Here is a 19,822-nt window from a genome sequence, read left to right as displayed (position 1 = left end):
TAAGTAGCTAGAATCTGTAATAGGTACCTACTATTAGTATGGCCTATAGAACATCTATTTAAAGCCATTACTACAGTCTCACGGCACAGTATTATTTATACCTCCCCTAATGATCAGTCTATACCATTAGGTCTCAACTCAGTATTAATGACAGTAGCTACGAAAACAGTAATAAATATACTACAATACATTACCGTGGGAAAATAAACCGACAGAACATCAACGCATCTAACACGTGGTATTATGAATTAAGATTTACATTACCCGCAGTCAAAATATATTTAGTACCATAATATATTACAGTCCAAGCATATCATAAATTATGACGGCTCTTGTGACACAAGGGTTATAATCATAAAAGAAATTATCATGACAGCCGCTTGTTAAAGGGGACTTAATGTCTAGTTTCCGTATTTATAATTTATTTAAGCTGATAAATCATACAACACGAGGTATTTAACGTTAGATGGATTAAGAGCAAACGGTTAACCAAATATTACTTCTCTAATAAAAGAAGAACTCGGTATATAAACATTAAATTGTTGATCTGTGGCTGTGTGTATGTTTACATATTCACATAAAACTTTAATTTCTATAGACATAATTCCTTTATCTATATTAAATATAATATACAATCTCTATCATAATAAATTGTAGAGACGAAGCTCCATCGAACCACGCTATGAAAAATATACCACTTAAAGATAGAAGCGCTTGTGTGTAAAGTGTCGACTCTATTACTTCCTCTATTTCGTATAAAGCATGGTTAGAATAAAAAAGTTTATGTTTGTTTATTATTTGAAATACTATGACAACCATGACAACCCTACAAAACCAGGTATTGAATTTAGCACGCTCCTTAGAAGTTCAGTCTCCGTTCTATTTTACTTCTAGCCCGCATCGTAACTCGATGGGACTATAATTGTGAATAGACTATGACGACAAGTAGTTTCCGCTTGCTAGTGTATTTTTAAGCACTAATATAATCAAATAGATATCCTAGATTTGTAAATAACTTTTGTTTTACTTTCTTTACTTTATTATTTACTAGCTGCTCTCCGCGGCTCCGCTTCTGTTGGTCTTAGCGTGATGATATATAGCCTTCCTCGATAAATGGGCTATCCAACACTGAAATAATTTTTCAAATCGGACCAGTAGTTCTTGAGATTAGCGCGTTCAAACAAACAAACAAACTCTTCAGTTTTATAATATTATAAGTATAGATAAACTTAACTGCATTTTGAAAGGTAAAATTTATTTCATATTTTCTAAAATAACTAAATAATGGTTTTCTAAAAGGCGCAAGCGTCAAATTGAGCCACAAAATAACATCTAAATTATGTTAAACAGGATAGGTACAAGTTATTGCAGGTGTTGTTATAAATACAACAATTTTCCGCCCGTCGGTTTGTCCGCACTCATCCATAGAGGCCATCATAACAATGACTTGAGCTTGTTTTAGAGTAAAGTGGAAATTATAATTTAGGACAGGTTACATTATATGTCTAGTGTTATAATTTCTGGATAATATGTTCTGGTAGAACTATCAGTTCAAAAACAATAATCGTCGAAAAGTGTTAGATAGGTTCTTAGTAACTTTATCAGCAAAAAACGGTAATAAGTTACAACGCCGTTTAAGTTGAATGATAAATCTTGGCCTAACTTGAGTATGTGACTTAGATTGTAGATGTATGTAATCTAGATAATAATATACTTCATCAAATTGCTATCTATCTCTATAAAAAATTACATCCAAATAGGTTTTATAGTTTTGAATGGTAGAGCAACAAAATCATCTCTTCTACGCTTTGCACCTTTGTACTTTCGACATACATCCATGTCGAATTTTTAAGTTAACTAATAAGTTCATAGAAATCCAATTAATTTAGTTCCTTCAGTTTATTATTGCTGATTACAGTTATATTTTCACAATTTGATTAATTCGGAATTCCACAACAGAGGTAAATATTTATTTTAAATACAAATAGTAGTGCTGAAGTGTTTACTGCGCCGCCAACTATCGCCGGCTATCAACTCTATCAATATTTGTTCAGGCAGAATAAGCATTTCATAATCTCATCGAGAGATTGCCTAGTATCTTAATTTTAGGGTTCAGTAAAATGAAAGTTTTTTTAAGGGCAAAATATTAGAGGGTTAAAAAAGTAATCGTATTTTAAGAAAATTCCTACTACCTATAAGCCGACGCGGACGTTCTTAAAAACGACGGTTATTTCTTCATTGGTAGTTTTTTTTTAATAAAATAATTTTTTAATAAGAGCTTAAAGATAGTATGTTTATTAATATCAATGATTCACTATTATCATAATAGAGCATAGCTTTGAAGCCGGTTTTGCTCGCTTGAGTGCAGTATTATGATTTATTGTCCCTTTGTTCCGTTAAAGTATTCAGACACGATCTGGCAAAAGAATGAAATCGGTCTAAATCTGTAGATCTGAACTTTTTGTATATTTTTAAATTTGTTTTATTTTTAAAAATAAAGTCTATAAGAATTCAGTTAACCCTTTTCTGAACGTTAAAGTTTTTTTTTGTTTGAATGATAAATATCTAAAAGTAACATTCAACAAACGTTAAATTGATCTAAAAAGAATTTATTAATATTTATTTCAATTCCTTTTTTATATACATAGTTTAATCTAAAAAAACTACAATGTTCATTTAGATCTTTGATATATTCAATCTAACTGTATTGAAATTGGTAGAGCTAAATACAGAAGCTGGGTGTACTTATACTTTGCTTTACAACAACATACCTCATGTTGCATTTATATGTAAATCAGTGATAATAAACACCTACAGCACGCCCACAAAATATTTATAAATAAAACATTAATATTAAAATTATATTTTGAATTACAATAAATTAGAAAGATATCGGAATATTTACGCCACAAATAAATAGTTATGATTAAGGAAGCTTTGAAAGCTTAATTTAAGCTCAATATTAATTGAATGATGAGTTCATAAGCTCTAGCTTCGACGCGTTCTATAAAATTAATTCATGATAAAGTTTATGTAGGTACTCTCAAATTGTTAAATTATATGACAGAAACAAATTTTAATAACCGCTCTAGGTAGAGTAAACAATAAACACATAGATTTTTGTGCCCAAATTTGTTTATTTATTGTTTCCAGATTCCCATACCTGGAGGGCAGACGCAGTCCCCATAGTCGCGGATGCTCCTGGCGGGGCGCCAGTGTGGGCGCGCCAGCACCTCGCGCCGCAGCCGCTCCACCAGCGGCTGCTGCGGCTCCAGCACCGCGCTGCGCAGCGCCAGGTGCTGCTCCTCCAGCAGCGCCAGCCGCTCCGTCAGCCCCTGCTGCCGGTACAGGCTGTACCCGCTCGAGATCAGGCTCATCGCGCACGCACACCACAACACTGCACAATATAGCCACGGATCCCCCGGGCATGGTTCACACTCCTCCGTCTTGGCTACCTTCTCTGTCTTTGGAGGACTCTTGCCCGGAGGCTTACCTCCCGCTTTAAATATCATGGCTTCGGTCTCATGAGGATAACCCTCGCTGCACCGACTACGAGCTCATGTTCGCGAGTTCGATACGTGTCGTGTTTTAGTTCGATGCTGTTTGTTGCTCGCAGCGACACACCCGTCTCGTGCGACGGTCGGCTCTCGACTGAATGAAACTCGCGAGCGCGGCTAAACGAAGTTCAACTTTAAAGCTGTGCTTTTGTTTGACGCTTTGTGTCGTTTTTTACATAACTAGATAATGAAATGGGATTTGGATTTAACGAATGCTAATTAAACTTACTTTTAAATCTGGCGGATATACTTTGTAGAGTCACGTCTGATGTAGAGTTGTGAACAAATGCTTCAGATGTATTTTGATCCAAAAATCTTTTCGATTATTTCGTGAAAAATACATTTGAGAGGCTTGATTACGACACTTTTTCATTTAAAAAAAGCACTTGTAGAAAGCTCATATATAAAACTAGGATAGGAAAGAATAGGATAGGAATATTTCTTAATATAAGTAATAACATAAGCCAATTCTTATTATTTTTATTTGTAGCCTTACAAAATAAAAAACAAAGAAAACTTGCAATAAAAAGAAATAGTTTAAGTCATATAACTAAACAGTGGAATAAATCGAAATATCCAATATTGGTTAACAAAATTGCTTGACTATTCACGCAGAAGCCGAGGTCGCTGGAGGCGGCATTTATTTATTCCCGTTTAACTTCAAACGTTTTCAAAAATACCTGATAATTCCTTATAAATTGAGGTAAGTATTCGTTTCTTGTGTGGGTTTGGATATTAGCGTAGCAATGAGATGAATTAATTACAAAATACTTGCTATCAATTATTTTTGTTATTATATAAAAAAAAAACTGATAATTCCTGTAACCATGGTAATTTTACTATGCTCTAATCTACAACCACTATAGGGCTCATAATACATAATATATCTAATACATAACACGGGTTCTATTTGTTTTATAGTGATAAGGGAAATTCATGACAAAATTCATTAATATTTTCTTCGTGAAAGCCTTCCTTCCTATACCTTCTTACAATTAATGTAATACGAGTACCATATTCTGAAATTTGAGAAGAAAAAATAACACGCCGTACTTGAAAAATAGAAGATGATAATATTATAAATTATTTGTAGTATTATTAATATTAAATGCTAGTTTCTGAACTTCATTTTAACAGACATTCAAACAAACAAATTGTACCAGTTGATAACAATGATTGACATGCTCAAATATACTTGAATATATTATTACCCGTTCCATTAAACCGGGACAAAGTCGGGGGAAATAGCTAGTTATCGGAATGAATTGGGGTTTAGTTAACGGGGACATTGGGACGGGGACATTTAAAAGCAAATGAAATAGCTCTGGATTTGCGGACGCGATAAGCAATGTATATGTATGGGGCATGGGGTGTGGGGTGTGGGGACGTTTTATTGTTCAATTGCACTTTAAATAGATGTTTAATATTAAAGTGTGTTACCGTGTGCGATTTGCAGCGTCAATTTTTAAAGTGTTTAAGATTGTTATTATAGATTGCGCATCTGTAATCTAAGAAGGTTAGATAAATATTTTTTTGTGAAATAATAAAGAAAATCTAATATTTTCATTAATGACATTCCGAAAAATTATAAGGATACTAGCTTCCGCCCACGACTTTGTGCGTGCATCCCCGTTTTTCCCCGATCCCGCAAGAATTTCGGGAAATGCCTACGTCCTAACATCTACCTGCATGCCAAATTTCAGCCCGATACGTCCAGTGGCTTGGGCTGTGCGTTGATAGATCACTATATCAGTCACCTTTGAGTTTTATAATTATATAATATAGATATAGATTATGGCTAAAGAGATTTGATTATTTTTATTTCAGGAAATTCTGAACAGTTTGTGTAAAAGTATCTATACTGAGACAGTCTACTTTACCTGTAAAATGCACACAAACTTACTCAATGATTAATAAATACATCATCGTTAAAATGACACACACAAATAAATCTTAGCATATTGTATGTGCTATAGACATGCTATAGATGTATTATATATAGCTATTCCTATTCGAAGAAGTTTCAAGCTATAACGATTTAATCAGATTCATATAGTTAACCCTTCTAAGACTAAAATTATCCTTTATAATACCTTTGTACGTAATGTCTTAGAATACTGCTCTGTAGTGTGGCGCCCTCACTTTGCTACACATTCACTTCGATTAGAGCGCGTGCAGAAAAGGTTTATATGGCACCTTGCTTATAGTCAAAACATTAGTAAAAGTCTGATTTCGTACTCTAAGCGTTTGGAATATTTTAGAATGGTTTCTTTAGAGAAAAGGCGCGACAATTTTGATATTTTATTTTTATACAAATTAATTAGTAATCACATTGACTGCCCTCAATTGCTTTCTCTGATTGGATTCCGGACGCCTAGTAAATTCCCACGTAAACCGATCCCACTATTATCGGTGCCTGTCATGAGGACCACTTTGGGTTCCTTCTCTCCCATACCACGAATATGTAGAAATTACAATCGAATAGTAAATCATACACTAGATATACATTTCGATAATATTGGAAAATTTAAACAGACGTTGCAAGCGATCAACCATGTCAGTGTTTAATTATTATACTAGGTACCTACCTCTCTTTTATACATGATTTTTTTTTGTTTATTTATGTTGGAAAATGAATTAATTCTGCATTTTATATTAATTTAATTTGAATGTTATATATGTAGTTAGTCATTTTTAAAGTAACTTTTTAATTTTATTTGTTTAAATTTCAATTAATTTTATTCCATTTTGATTATTATATTGTTATTTTAATTTTATCTAGTGATTATTTTAAAATGTATTTTATTAAGTTAAAATGTATTTAATGTGTATATTATTATTTTTTTTTTAAATGTAATTAATTTTTGTAGTGCATGCAGTGCTCATTTTTTATTAGTTGTACATCATGTCCTATATTTTTTGTGTACTTTTTATGTAAAACAATCGATGTACTGCTGCTAATGAGCCTTAATAAAATTAAAAAAAAAAAAAAAAAAAAAAAGGGTTGAAACGGGAAGATGACTTGAGTATGGAGTCTCGAGAATATCTCTTAAAGCATTAATTAATGAGCCGATGTATCATGGCTTTTTATAGAGTACTTATCTAATAAATTACAATAATTCTTATTCATACATGTGCGAAACTAATTAATTTTTGTGTTAGACTGTAGGTATATTATGATTGTAATAAAACATGGTAATAGTAATTCATGTAGGGACGTCCTTAATACTTCCATTTATTATACAATTTAAACCGAATTATTTTATTTGTACCTACTGGACTTTCATGAAAGTAAGTATTTTAATTATTATTTTTTATTATTAGATATATGAGTATGATTGATATGCTTATCAAAATATTAGTTAAGAAATGCTTGAATATTGGAAAATAAAAACATTGATATTTTAAAGCTCAAAGACAACACGAATATTAGTAATCTTCTGCTACACTACTTACGTCCTAGATTCGAAGAAACACAACATCACTTAGTTATTTATAAGAATGCATCAAGTATAACTTATTAATAACAGCATTTAATGGTCATAAAAGCAAGGATGATATTTTTTGTACAAGTAAATTAGTTTTGAAAAATATTTATTTAGGATAATATCTTCCGACTGGAAAGAATTTAATCCCTAACGAATTAAGATGAAATCACGCTGTGCTAATAAAGATAAACAATAATTATAAAAAATGATAATTATATTACGATAGATAACATCAAACATATGACACTAAGGTAAACTCCAAAGACATTAGAAATTAAAATATCAAATAACAAAAACAAACGCCAACCCTTGACGGTCTCAACCACTCAAGACTATCTTACATTAATTAAATTTGTATGGGATGAAAAAAGCGATGTTTTTAACGATAGAGCCTATTAATCTTTTTAATAGAGTCATTAAAAACCGAGAGGCAACCGCAAGCTCGCTCGCGGCGGTTGACTTACGTCGTTTCGGTTCTAGCTTGTAGCACGCCTACGCACTACGCAATTAGTCGTATATATTTTTGTAATATTGAGGCCGATTTTGGATGTCAATGTGGGTGTGATTGATGTTTTTGTATGATATGATTGCGACATGGAATAATTCGAGTCGTATTTCAATTATCTGTTTGTGGGATGTGAGGAATAAAGTGTGATGTTAAAAATAAGTTAACGTGTTGATCATTATAAAAAATCCACCCTTCAAATGAATAAATGAATAAGTCAAAAAATATAACCCGTTTCGTAGATACGTGGGTTATTTTTAGATTTCATATTTCAATATTATGAAACATTACACGCGTTACATTATTGAACTTTATTACAGAGCAGGATCGATTTTACTTTACCCTTTTTGGGGGTAACTTAGCTGATTTACTTAATGGTCCTACACTTTTACTATTTACCTTCACCAGTAATTATTTAACTTAGTAACAAATAATGGTTAATTATCACAACATAAAATACTAAGAAAAATAGTAAAGCAAAGTGCGTACACACCATAAGACATCTTTTGTAATGGAGTATCTCCAAGGCAATAAAATAAAAGATAAATCCGACACAAAGCGTCACGTTATCAATATCTAAATGGTCGTTTCTAAATTTCCCAAACACCACTAAGGTTTATGTTACGAAGCTTTGATTGGGTTCATAAAACTTCACTATAAATACTTGGGAGTACATAGACGAAGACAAAAGTAATATCCACTGTAATAAAATTTGAAAGTTTGTACCTCTACAATGTGTTTATTGAATGTCTTAAAACAAGACTTTAAGTTAAGATCTAATTGTTTTAAGTATCTAGTGTCTTAAGATTAAGTTTCGGTTCGATAATTTTAAACTAATATTTCAAGTTATAATAAGAAAAATTTAATTCATCCAAAGACAGTGACAGTTACATAATTTCAAGAATGTAATTTATATCCATACTAATCCCAGGGATTACTGAAAAGTCCTACGAGAATTACATACTACTGATGGCCTCTCGAATAATATGTCTTAAAATTGTATTTAATTGAGTTTTTTAGACGAAGTCCGTCTAAACTCGCAAATTAGATTAAAATTTCAAATTAAATTAGTTTGCATACGCCATTTCATTTGCATTTAACTCCCGGGTTAACTCTTTAATATTAGATACGTACTAGCAAATAATATATGCTTTAATATTGCTTCAAAGGAGCTATTTACTGAAGCTCTGGAATATTCTAGCATCGTAACGATAAAATATTATTATTTGAATGGCATATGGAATGGATGGAATTATTATTTGTATTTGGATAAAGTAAAACCTTATTATACGAGAATAAATTCAAATTCAAATTCAAATTGAAATTTCTTTATTTGCAGAATGTAGATTTACAAAGGTGTTAGGTAGGTACATATTACATAGACTCTTAAACATTCTGGCTCGTAATTGAGCATGCAAATATATTATAAATTACAATAAACAATTTTATATTGCACAACACTTATAGATCCCATTAAAATTATATATATATAGATATATATTAAAATTATAGCAGCAGCATAATATATAAATTTTTACAAACAAATATTTCGGTCGAATATTCTGTTCGGAAATTAGTTTTTTTACATAATATTATTATCTTATATATAAAAATGAATCGCAAAATGTGTTGGTAAGCGCATAACTCGAGAACGGCTGAACCGATTTCGTTAATTCTTTTTTTATTATATTCCTTGAAGTACGAGGATGGTTCTTATGTAGAGAAAACGTAAATATGTAGGTACCACGGGCGAAGCCGGGGCGGACCGCTAGTAATAAATAAAGATACAAAAGTCAATACAATATTTAAGCCTAAGCACAAAATAATGACTGAATCTTTAACTATACTAACGTATACCTGTAGTAGTAGGGGTTAATTGTTTTTTTTTTAATAATAGAATTGTGTTTGGTAATGAAAGAACTTAATTACTATCGTAGAAGCAATAATGGGATTAATTTTCAGTGAATTTATCTAAGGTTCCATAGGCAGATGCGTTGTCCGATACTTTAGCTACATAATATCTATTAGTCCATCACAGACTTAAATTTTGAACTTACATCTGTAGGTAATAACATTCTAAAAATGACAATAAGAACTGCCTTATTGCTTGTAAGTTGTAAGCAGTCATTTAAACATTCAAAGTCTTAGTTTAAACTTGCTTTACTGTTCAATTTATGTATCAGTCATTCTTACCTGCCTTATGACATGATGAAGACAGTAGTTGTACCAATTGTAAAAAATAAAACCGGCGATCTCACAGACAAGGGCAATTACCGACCCATTTCACTGGCTACGGTGATTGCCAAGGTCTTTGATGGGATGCTTGAACCGCTTTTAAAAACCTCTATAAATCTACATGATAACCAGTTCGGTTTTCGAGCCGGACTAGGCACTGAAAATGCTGTCCTGTGCTTAAAACATGTCATCAGGTACTATACATCAAAGCAAACCCCAATCTATGCCTGCTTTCTGGACCTGTCCAAGGCATTTGACCGGGTGTCATATGAGGTCTTATGGAGGAAGCTTAGAGATTACCACGTGTCTCCTGAATTGATCAGGATTCTACAGTTTTGGTATGGTAACCAGGCCAATACAGTTCGTTGGGCTGGTGTTCATTCGGACACATTTAAACTTGAATGTGGGGTAAGACAAGGAGGGTTGACTTCTCCAACACTCTTTAACTTGTACATTAATGCACTTATTGTTGAACTTAGCAACACTCATATTGGGTGTCATATTGATGACACTTGTGTCAATAATATTAGCTATGCAGATGATATGGTCTTATTGAGCGCGTCAGCATGTGGGCTCCGTAAGTTGATTACTATATGTGAAAGGTATGCCGATGGTCATGGCTTGCTCTATAACGCATGTAAAAGTGAGGTTATGGTTTTCGAGGCAGGCCGGAAATCACCCCGGTCAATGCCTCCAATCACCCTGAATGGGCTTGTTTTAAAAAGAGTCAATGAATATAAATATCTTGGCCATATACTGACATCCGACTTGAAGGATAATGCTGACATAGAGAGGGAGCGTAGAGCATTGTCGGTCCGTGCGAACATGGTGGCCAGGAGGTTTGCTCGTTGTTCCACTGAAGTGAAATTAACACTATTCAGAGCATATTGCTCTAATTTCTACACGTGCAGCCTCTGGTATAACTATGGTCGTCGGGCATACAATGCTCTGCGTATTCAATATAACAACGCATTCAGAGCACTGATGGGGCTGCCTCGCCACTGTAGCGCATCAGGGATGTTTGCTGAAGCTCGGGTAGATTGCTTTTATAGTATAATACGGAAGAGATGTACATCTCTGGTGCGCCGGGTGCGGGGCAGTACCAACACTGCTCTAAAAATGATCGCAGACAGATATGATTGTGTGTACTTGCACCATTGCGAGCAAGTACACACATCCTATATCAATAAAAATAAAATGACATTATATAAATGGTAAATTGTAAAATGATAATATTTAAATAATTAATGTAATGTACTAACATAGTAATTAAGAAATTACTAACAAATGGACCTATGATGTCTTATCAATAAATAAATTATTATTATTATTAAACGTTTTACTAATAAAAGAAACGTATGCAATTATAACAAAATTTTATTAAAAAGTAAACAAATACGGCAATTCAACACATTATACCAACCAAAAATATATCAAAAGGGGTTAACGTGTGAATTGCTCTGAATAATATATAACTTATAACCCGAAGAACATAAAACTTGTAGCGAAGTAACTCTATCCCCTTCATTAAAATTAAAGCAAATGGCGGCAGTTAAGCTGATAGTCGTTATTTAGCTCCATCTCGTGATACAGTTTTGTGTAAACTTTTGTATTTTATGAAATTTAACTAACGGTGCGTTTACACTGGTGATAGACATTTTTTCACGCGTTTATTATTGTTATTCATAATAATATGGTAATTTCTTTCCTGTAATCCTTTCAGTAATTGAATATTTTAGGATAACTAATGTAAAGTGTTCGTTGAATGAATCTTAAATATTAAAAAAAAAACAATGAAGTCAAGCGTACACGAGTTTTTTTTATATTTTTTCATACAAAAAAATTCTTGAATCATTTTTCACAAGTGTCAAACATAAAGCTTAATATAATTTGTACACAATCATTAATTATCTTTTCGGGTTTAAAAAGTGTGATGTAAGAAGAAAATGATATAATTAAAAACAGACGGCGTGTCCGTGACGTACAGACGGACACACTGCGTGTGAAAAATTGTATTAATGATTAATTGATAAGTTTCATTGCTTCTTATGATTCTTTTATAATTTTAACGGTATTCGTGGGAAAAATAACGCATTTTTTAAATTTCTGAAGACATTGCCGTTTGTAACTTTTACGTTATGACAATGAATTTAAAGCAATATAATACACGTGCTATGTAGTAGGTATGTTGATTAATATTGTACTTGTAGTTTGTCGACAATTAACTGACACTGATAAAAAAAAGTTGAAGTCCAATTGTATTCAATTTAATACTTAATTTACAAAGCATTAAAAATTTAACACTAACAGTGTAAACGCTACCTTACACATCTCTATAACCAAGCTGGTTTTTATAATTTAACTCTACTGCAGTGTTTAAAATATTAACCGGGCCGAAGTGAGGACTCGTAGCAAAAACAAGAAGTTTGCGATGTCCAGGGAAATCAAAGTTTTATGCTTCGGATTAATTAAATTAATTATATTTGGTCGGTGTTGGCTCGCGCGGAGACGGCTGTTGCCAAATATTGTAAAAACTCCGTCAAGCGATTCCAGTTAGGACTTTTTGAGATGACAGGTTGTGATAAATAATTTTGTAAATAAGCCTTAATTTTATATTGGTCACCGTTTTGTTGTAGGTATTACTTAACACAGATGGTTAAGGACTTGATAACTTAAATATTAAAGCAATCAAAACTTATGTTACACAGTCTTTACAATTTTCAAAATCGCCGCTGTAGTTTATACCCAAGTTACATACAATAATCTATTCCTTCTCTTCATAATAATATTACTTATAAGGATTTCTGTAATTCATTTATCAAAGGAAACTGTTCTTACAACTGTTACTTATTTTCTACAACAATATCCTTACAACGTCACAATGATATTAACGTTACAAGTCCCGAGAGAAATCTTGAGATTTAATTACCATCCCAAATAAGTTTCACACAAAACTCGCGAAGTGAAACTATTAACAACACGTCAAAGGGCGGAAGGGCAATTATAGAAACTATTTGCCACCAATTGAATTCCTGCCCCAGAGGTAAATCATTTCGGACCCTTTGGTTTGGTGATGCGGAACCAATCTATGGTACAATCATGTTGGTTACTTGATTGTAATTTGTAACAAACTTGTTTAAAAAAATTGATTGAATTAGCCAAAGTCAAATCTTGATTAGGTAAATCAACGTTTTTATACCGATACTGTTATTCATTTTACAATTATTAAGACTTGTTTAGGACAAATTTTGTAGCATACCGTAAAACTAAGTTTTGATTTTCAGGAATTAGTTAATATATTTATTATTTAGGTCTGCTTGTTTTTGTTGTTTACTCTGTAAAATAGAACTATATTGAACCGCTGGATCGCTTATCAAACAGAAAAGGTAAACATTTCTCTAACTCTCAAAACACCGCCTTGTTGACTAAGCACAAAGTACTACGTAGGCGAAAACATCGCTTCCATCAAAGTATAATAGCGACATCTGCATAAACAACAATAACAGAGGCATTTCATAAATCTCACACGTCCCAAACTTGCTCAGCAAGATGCCACTTAACTTGTAAACTTTGCGAATACTATTCTTATGTAAGGTTACGTTCATAGCAAGGGTTGGTAGCGACCTAGATGTTACGGAAAACTTTAGCTATTTATTTGCGGTAACATGTTATTATTCTTAAATCTTTAATATGTACAACAATCTTAATAAATTTATGCAAATTTTGACACACACACAAATATACAATAACACATAAAATATACAATTTTTTTCTGCCATAGGACGCTTCACGTTTCTACGTGTAGCATATCCCATAAACGATTATTATTAGCAATATGTATTGATAATAATTGCTTATTATTTCATCGGAAAATGGAAAAGAGAATTTTTTAAATGACGTTTGTGTAACCACAGCCTTGTAAACATACATAAATTATTATAATCAAATTTATCACGTGTCCACCGTCCACAACGTCTAAACAATTTTTATAGTTAGACAAGTAAGAAAAAATCTTTAGCATGGAAAAGGAACTAACTCTCTCTAAGAAAAGTTCGAGTTAGAGCAAAATTTGTTCCAATTAACTTACCCAATATATTAATTCACATAACAAGGGACAATCCCGTCTACTACTACTACGGTACATGGTGAGATGTAATAACAGCGTATCTTATTTACAGTAACAATACGTTGGTATCAGCTCGGCCAGTCACGACTTAGTTAGCGCTAACTAGACACTCACAATATTTCTGTTCATATTCCAGATAAGAGGTGTCATTTATACTAATACTGCAAAGGTAAGCTTTTGTTTTCAACGGAATGTATGGAAATTTCGTATTGTTGTAAAAAGGTTGGTATTTTTAACTAGTTCTCGGGTGTTATAATTACGAGTCATATTCTGTAATAAGTGACTTCATTATTTATTTTTTTTACTTTGAGAGTATATTAGTTGTTTTTTTTTCGTAAGTAACTGACAAAGTGTATATAATATCTATATTTATGTATGTGCATACAATTAAAAGCGTTGAAAATATAACATCCTCAACATCTAATTTGGGATTAAAACTAGTAAATTAACACCTAGGTATAACTAATAGGTACATAGTATAGGTATTATATTAATCCTTAATCCCACCATAACATAAACTTTTGAAATATTCATTGAAATCAAAATCCTATACAACATTCCCATTTTTCATACCAATAAATCACGTGAAAATCGCAAAGAAACGCAGTTGCAACGATCATATATCCGCCATTAATAAAAGCTCGAATCATCTTTTTCGGTCGAATGGAAGCAGTTATAAATTGCGACCTTCACTCGACTCGTGAATGAAAGCTGATAAAAGAAATAGCCGAGATGTGGGTAATAAATGGAAGACGACTTGGATTAGCGGGGGTGCACGACATTTGTCCGAATTGCAACGCATTTACTGGAAAAATATTAATTTAATTAAGATTGTAAAAAGTAATAATGTACGATGTTATGAATCGTAATATTATTTTGATAGTTAATTGTTTGTAGAAAGTAGAGTGTACATCGTCCGGTCAAAGAAATGCCCTTTAATTATATTTCGTATATCAAACACACATGAAAATAAGTTGTTTCAAATAAGAAGAAGTCCATAATCAGTAATCACTGTTAAATTGACACATCAATTTAATCGAATAAATTAATTACGTATTTCCGTATTTTTTTACATTTCCATTTGGACATGGAATAGCTTTATAATATAGGAAACTTCTCTTATTCCCAAAGTGTCAATTTTTAAAGTCACTTCATATTCTATAAATAGTACGGTTTTATTAAAATTGTTTCTTCGGATTGGAGCATCAATTTATCGATATAAGAACCTTCCAAGCGTTTCATTTTATTTCAATCTGTTTAGCAAAGTCCTTCATTTAGCCTTCCAATGAGTTTTCAAACCTTACTACGTCCAGTATATTATCTAAATAGAATAAATTTATATGCAAGCGGCTGGATGTATCTAGGCCCCGTACGTCGGTTGCCGCGGGATTACGGCTGACGTTCGGCGTGTGCGGACGCATTTATCTGTCATTGTCATTTCTTCGCAGATAGCCGCGATAGATGGGCTCTGTGGGACTCGATAAACCTACTCGTGTTACGGAAAACGCTTTTACTGATTTAGGTTTTTAACTTGTATAAGAAAACCTTTTTCCACAAAATATGGTACTTAATAATTATTAGAAATGTTTATAATATCGCACGCTGAGAACGAAAGTGACCTAATACGAAATTCGTGTTTTTTGGGAATCATCAAAAAAGTGTTCGTAATTTACAGAACTATTTACAAATCATGTCATAATTTGTTCGCATGCAAAGTCATATAAGATATTAAAGTCTGATATCATTTTAGAGGATATTGTCCACCCATACAATCCATAAAAAATAAATTAAATTAAATTTAAATATTTTTTATCTTTTTTTAAAAATTACCATTAGATATTGCGTCACTTTAGTACTGAAAGCTTGTAAATCATCTTTGACTAGTTTGGGAATGAGTCACTTTAGTATTTTATGTTCTATGCATGCATTTGGACGTAACCTGAATTATGTCAACTTAGTATTAAAATATTAATGGGAAGTAGTCTAATGAAACCAAATGTTAACTAAGAAATTATATTTATTGTTTGTTTCAAGACTCATTTTTACTATTTACTTAATACCTATGGGCAATCAACTCTAATATTGGTATTATTAATCAACAAAAAAATTATACTTCAGTATAATTAATTAAAAAAAGTAATACAAAAGTGCAGTTTTAGTTAGGAACTAGCGGTCCGCCCCGGCTCCACTCATGGTACATATTTCGCAATAAAAGGTAGTCTATGTTCTTTTTCAATGTATAAAGATTATCTGTGCCAAATTTCATCAAAATCGGTTCAGTAGTTTATGCGTGAAAACCATACATACATACAAACCTTTCCTCTTTATAATATTACTAGCTTACCGCCCGCGGCTTCGCCTACTTTGTTTCAAACCTAATAAATTATACACTAAAACCTTCCTATTTAATCACTCTATGAATTAAAAAAAACCGCATCAAAATCCGTTCCGTAGTTTTAAAGATTTAAGCATACAAAGGGACATAGGAACAGAAAAAGCGACTTTGTTTTATACTATGTAGTATAGATTTATTTCGCACCTCTTAAAGTGAAAGTTTATCTAAAAATTTTGGCTCAGAGCAGATAGATAAATAGCGAACAAAACGCAAGTAAGATCCTGGAAAGTACTAAGTAAAATTCTACTAACAGCTGCGAGTGAAAATCTAGGTAATGAGATACGATGCAGAAACAAGTGGCCGAATGCCAAAAGGTTACTAACGAAAAGAATGAAGCATACCTATCGTTACAGCAGACCTACACTTGCAGACGAGAGAGAGCATAAAGTGCGACGAAGGAAAAAAAAATAACTACACAAGAGAAAGAAGAAGAAATGTGTTGATGTCAACTAACTTGAAGAGATTGCTAAAAGTTTCTCAACGAAGGACTCGAGAAACTTTTACAGCCAAACTAATAGAGGTAGGAAAGATTTCAAACCTAGAACCTCAGCTTGTAAAAGTAAAGATGGTGAGCTACTAAATAGTAAGAACGATATTATTAAAAGATGGAATTAGTACTTCCAAGAACTGATAAATAGCACAGAAACTGCTGAAACACCTTCTGCCATACAAAATTATACTAACATCCCAGATATCTCGCTGCCTACAAATAGACGAAGTTAGATTGGCCATTAGGAAACTCAAAAATCATAAGCCACCAGGAACTGATTACATCTCTGTGGAATTGCTTAAATATGCTGAAACTAGCTTTAAGGAGAAATTTTATAAGCTGATAGTCCAGGTGTGGAAGTCTGAAACGACGCCCTGTTAACTTTTCTTTATTCTTTCTAAAAGCACATTGCCTTACACATTGCATAGGTACATGAACCACAGACTAAGTACAGGGTTGCCACAACAATGACATAAGAAAAATTATAGTTAAGTTTTTCTAATATAATCTAATACGCCCGATGAGTGGAACATCGCAGTAACATAGGGTATATATTACAGCGGTGTGTACAGCACAAGAAAGGTGACATATTTGATTGCCAGAATTATCACGGTATACGGTTTTAAGCACGGCATATAAAATCTTCGCCTATGTCCTTTTCAATAGAATATCTCCATACACAGAAGACAAACTAGGCGACTACCAGTACGCTTGGGGCCCTAACCGTTCGACTTCTGATCAGATTTTGAAACACTTGAGTTCAATGTCATAACACACCATATTATTTTCGTGAATTTTAAGGCTGCATACGACAATGTTCACCGAAATTTCCTGTACCAAGCGTTGACTGAGATCCGCATTCCACCACAATTGGTGTCACTTACAGCAATGACGTTAAAAAAATAAAAAAGCGTCGTTCGGATCCATTCAGTATCTTGCAACCTTTTAGGGCAATGGAAGGCCTTAGGCAGGGTGATGCGCTCTCCAGCCTTCTGATTAACATAGCCTTAGAAAAATGCATCCGAGATTCCAGAAATTGAGACATCGGGCACTTTATGTTTCGAATAGATACAAATACTGAGATACGCGGATGATATAGACCTGGATCGGGAGGACGCTACCAGCAGTGATCCTCTACTGCTGTTAACGCATATCTTGCTATAGACAAAACTGCCCAAAAGCTCGGTCTACAAGTCAAGTTCGTGGCTGTACGTGACTTTGTGTACCTGGCATAATTAATAACAAACCAGAACGAAATATCTGCAGAAATATGTAAACGAATTATGGCTGATTCGGCCTTCTAAGATATTTTTGATCGAAACTGCTATCCCGAAACATAAAGTTACTGCTATAAAAGACCCTACTAAGACCAGTACTAACATACGGGTCCGAAAGTTGGGTCCTGAGCAAAAAAATGAGGATTGCCTGCGGTGTTCGAGCGAAAAATCCTTAGACGGATTTTCGGTGCTGTGCTGGAAAATAGACATTGGAGAACGCGGTATAACCATGAGCTTTATGAAATGTACGAGGAGCCGAATGTCTTATAGACCATAAAACTAGGCCGTTTACGCTGGGCCGGATACGAGGCACGTATGGACGACAAGAAGGCACCTCTGCGTCTTCTCTATGGAAAACCAGATGGGCCGAAGCTCCGATGGTTGGATGGCATCTAATGATTGCTGTGAAAATCTGGAGAACTCAGACAAAGGACCGAGAGATCTGGAAGAAAATACTGCACCAGGCCAAGGCCCACTAGCAGCTGTAGAGCCTCAGATGATGATGATCATTCAGCGAGGAAACTCTTGTATTTCATGATAACTTTTTGGGTATGAATTTTTCGTTTTCTTTTTCATTTTCTTGAACCATTTGTAATATAAAATCATCTTTAATCTCTTCATATAATGACCTAAACATAAATATTTAAACAAATTATTATTGAAACAACGACATAAACTTTAATACGCCATAAAATTAACTTATCAAAATATTATTAAAACGGCCTATTTATACATAATACACTTAAACAAAGAAAGCATTTAATAAAGTACAGGCATAACGAGAAATATGTCGTTACCTTTAGAATAGTTGATAATACAAAAATGACTTAATATGATTTAAGTCACAATTCAAAAACTGCATTTTAGTACAAAAGTGACCTAATACGAATAACGGTCTTGTTAGGATTAGAACATTGACAAAATATTTACTTACCTTTCGGTAAATAAACGCCGCAATCAGGATTAAATCACTTTAAAACTAAGAAATGTAATCACCGTGCCGACATAATACTAAAACGGTCACTATTTTAGCGGAGGGACGTTTAAAATACGCAAATTATAAAGAGACGCAACATACGTGTTTTTCGGTTTCTAGGTGACATAGGATAGTTTTTGATTTATTAGATGATAGAATACCTTATTCTGAGTCATTTTATGAGTATAACTCATTTTTGCAAAATTTTGAGTTAGGTCACTTTCGTTCTCAGCGTGCGATATGACTCTCAGGAATAATGAAGTTTTTCAAAATCAGTTCTGTAATAACAGTGTTTACTTTCTACAAATAAACTGCACACTTACAAACTTATGTGCTTTTTATATTTTCCAGTGTCAAAAGAGAGCGAATTAGCTCCGAAAACCTATTTAGCAACTATATTTAGTTTTTTTTTCATTAACGCAAAATCTTCTAGATGAAAGCTTCTCCCTAAAATTTACTTGATAAAAATTCAAACAGAATTCATTTTAAATTTAACACATTATTTATTCTCATTTCCTTCAAACAGTTTTACGGCACATCTGACGCCATTTTGAACTCTAAAACGTAATTGCAACAAACATTCCATTAAATGCTATGAATTTTTTAACTCATCCGATAAGATAGATCAAAGAGAATCATTCGGAACAGAAATACAAGGAATGAGGGGAAGATAAATACATTTTGACTGATTGTAAAAACGCGTTTGTACTTTCATTAGTGTTTATTTATTTATTACATTTTATCGTTTTTTTTATATAGATGGTGGAAAAATA

The 19,822-nt window shown here is 32.9% G+C and overlaps 1 protein-coding gene across 4 annotated transcripts in view; it reads right to left on the bottom strand.

Annotated features, from left to right (window-relative positions):
* LOC149488683 (uncharacterized) overlaps window positions 1–3,801 on the bottom strand; it is a 193,622-nt gene extending 189,821 nt beyond the window's left edge. For all 4 annotated transcript variants that reach the window (XM_089695121.1, XM_089695122.1, XM_089695123.1 and 1 more), the window contains exon 1: window positions 3,164–3,801. In XM_089695121.1, the coding sequence (XP_089551247.1) occupies window positions 3,164–3,512 (349 nt within the window). In that variant the 5' untranslated portion in view covers window positions 3,513–3,801. The remainder of the gene's footprint in view (window positions 1–3,163) is intronic.
* Between the last annotated feature and the right edge of the window lie 16,021 nt (window positions 3,802–19,822).

The sequence above is a fragment of the Colias philodice genome, chromosome 5, assembly GCF_061535455.1.
Source record: "Colias philodice isolate Cphi_HAF_F1 chromosome 5, ilColPhil1 Martin Lab GWU primary, whole genome shotgun sequence".
Classification (NCBI taxonomy): Eukaryota; Metazoa; Arthropoda; class Insecta; order Lepidoptera; family Pieridae; genus Colias; species Colias philodice.
Note: the sequence above shows the minus strand (reverse complement) of the source record. Positions and strands in the feature narration are given on the sequence as shown.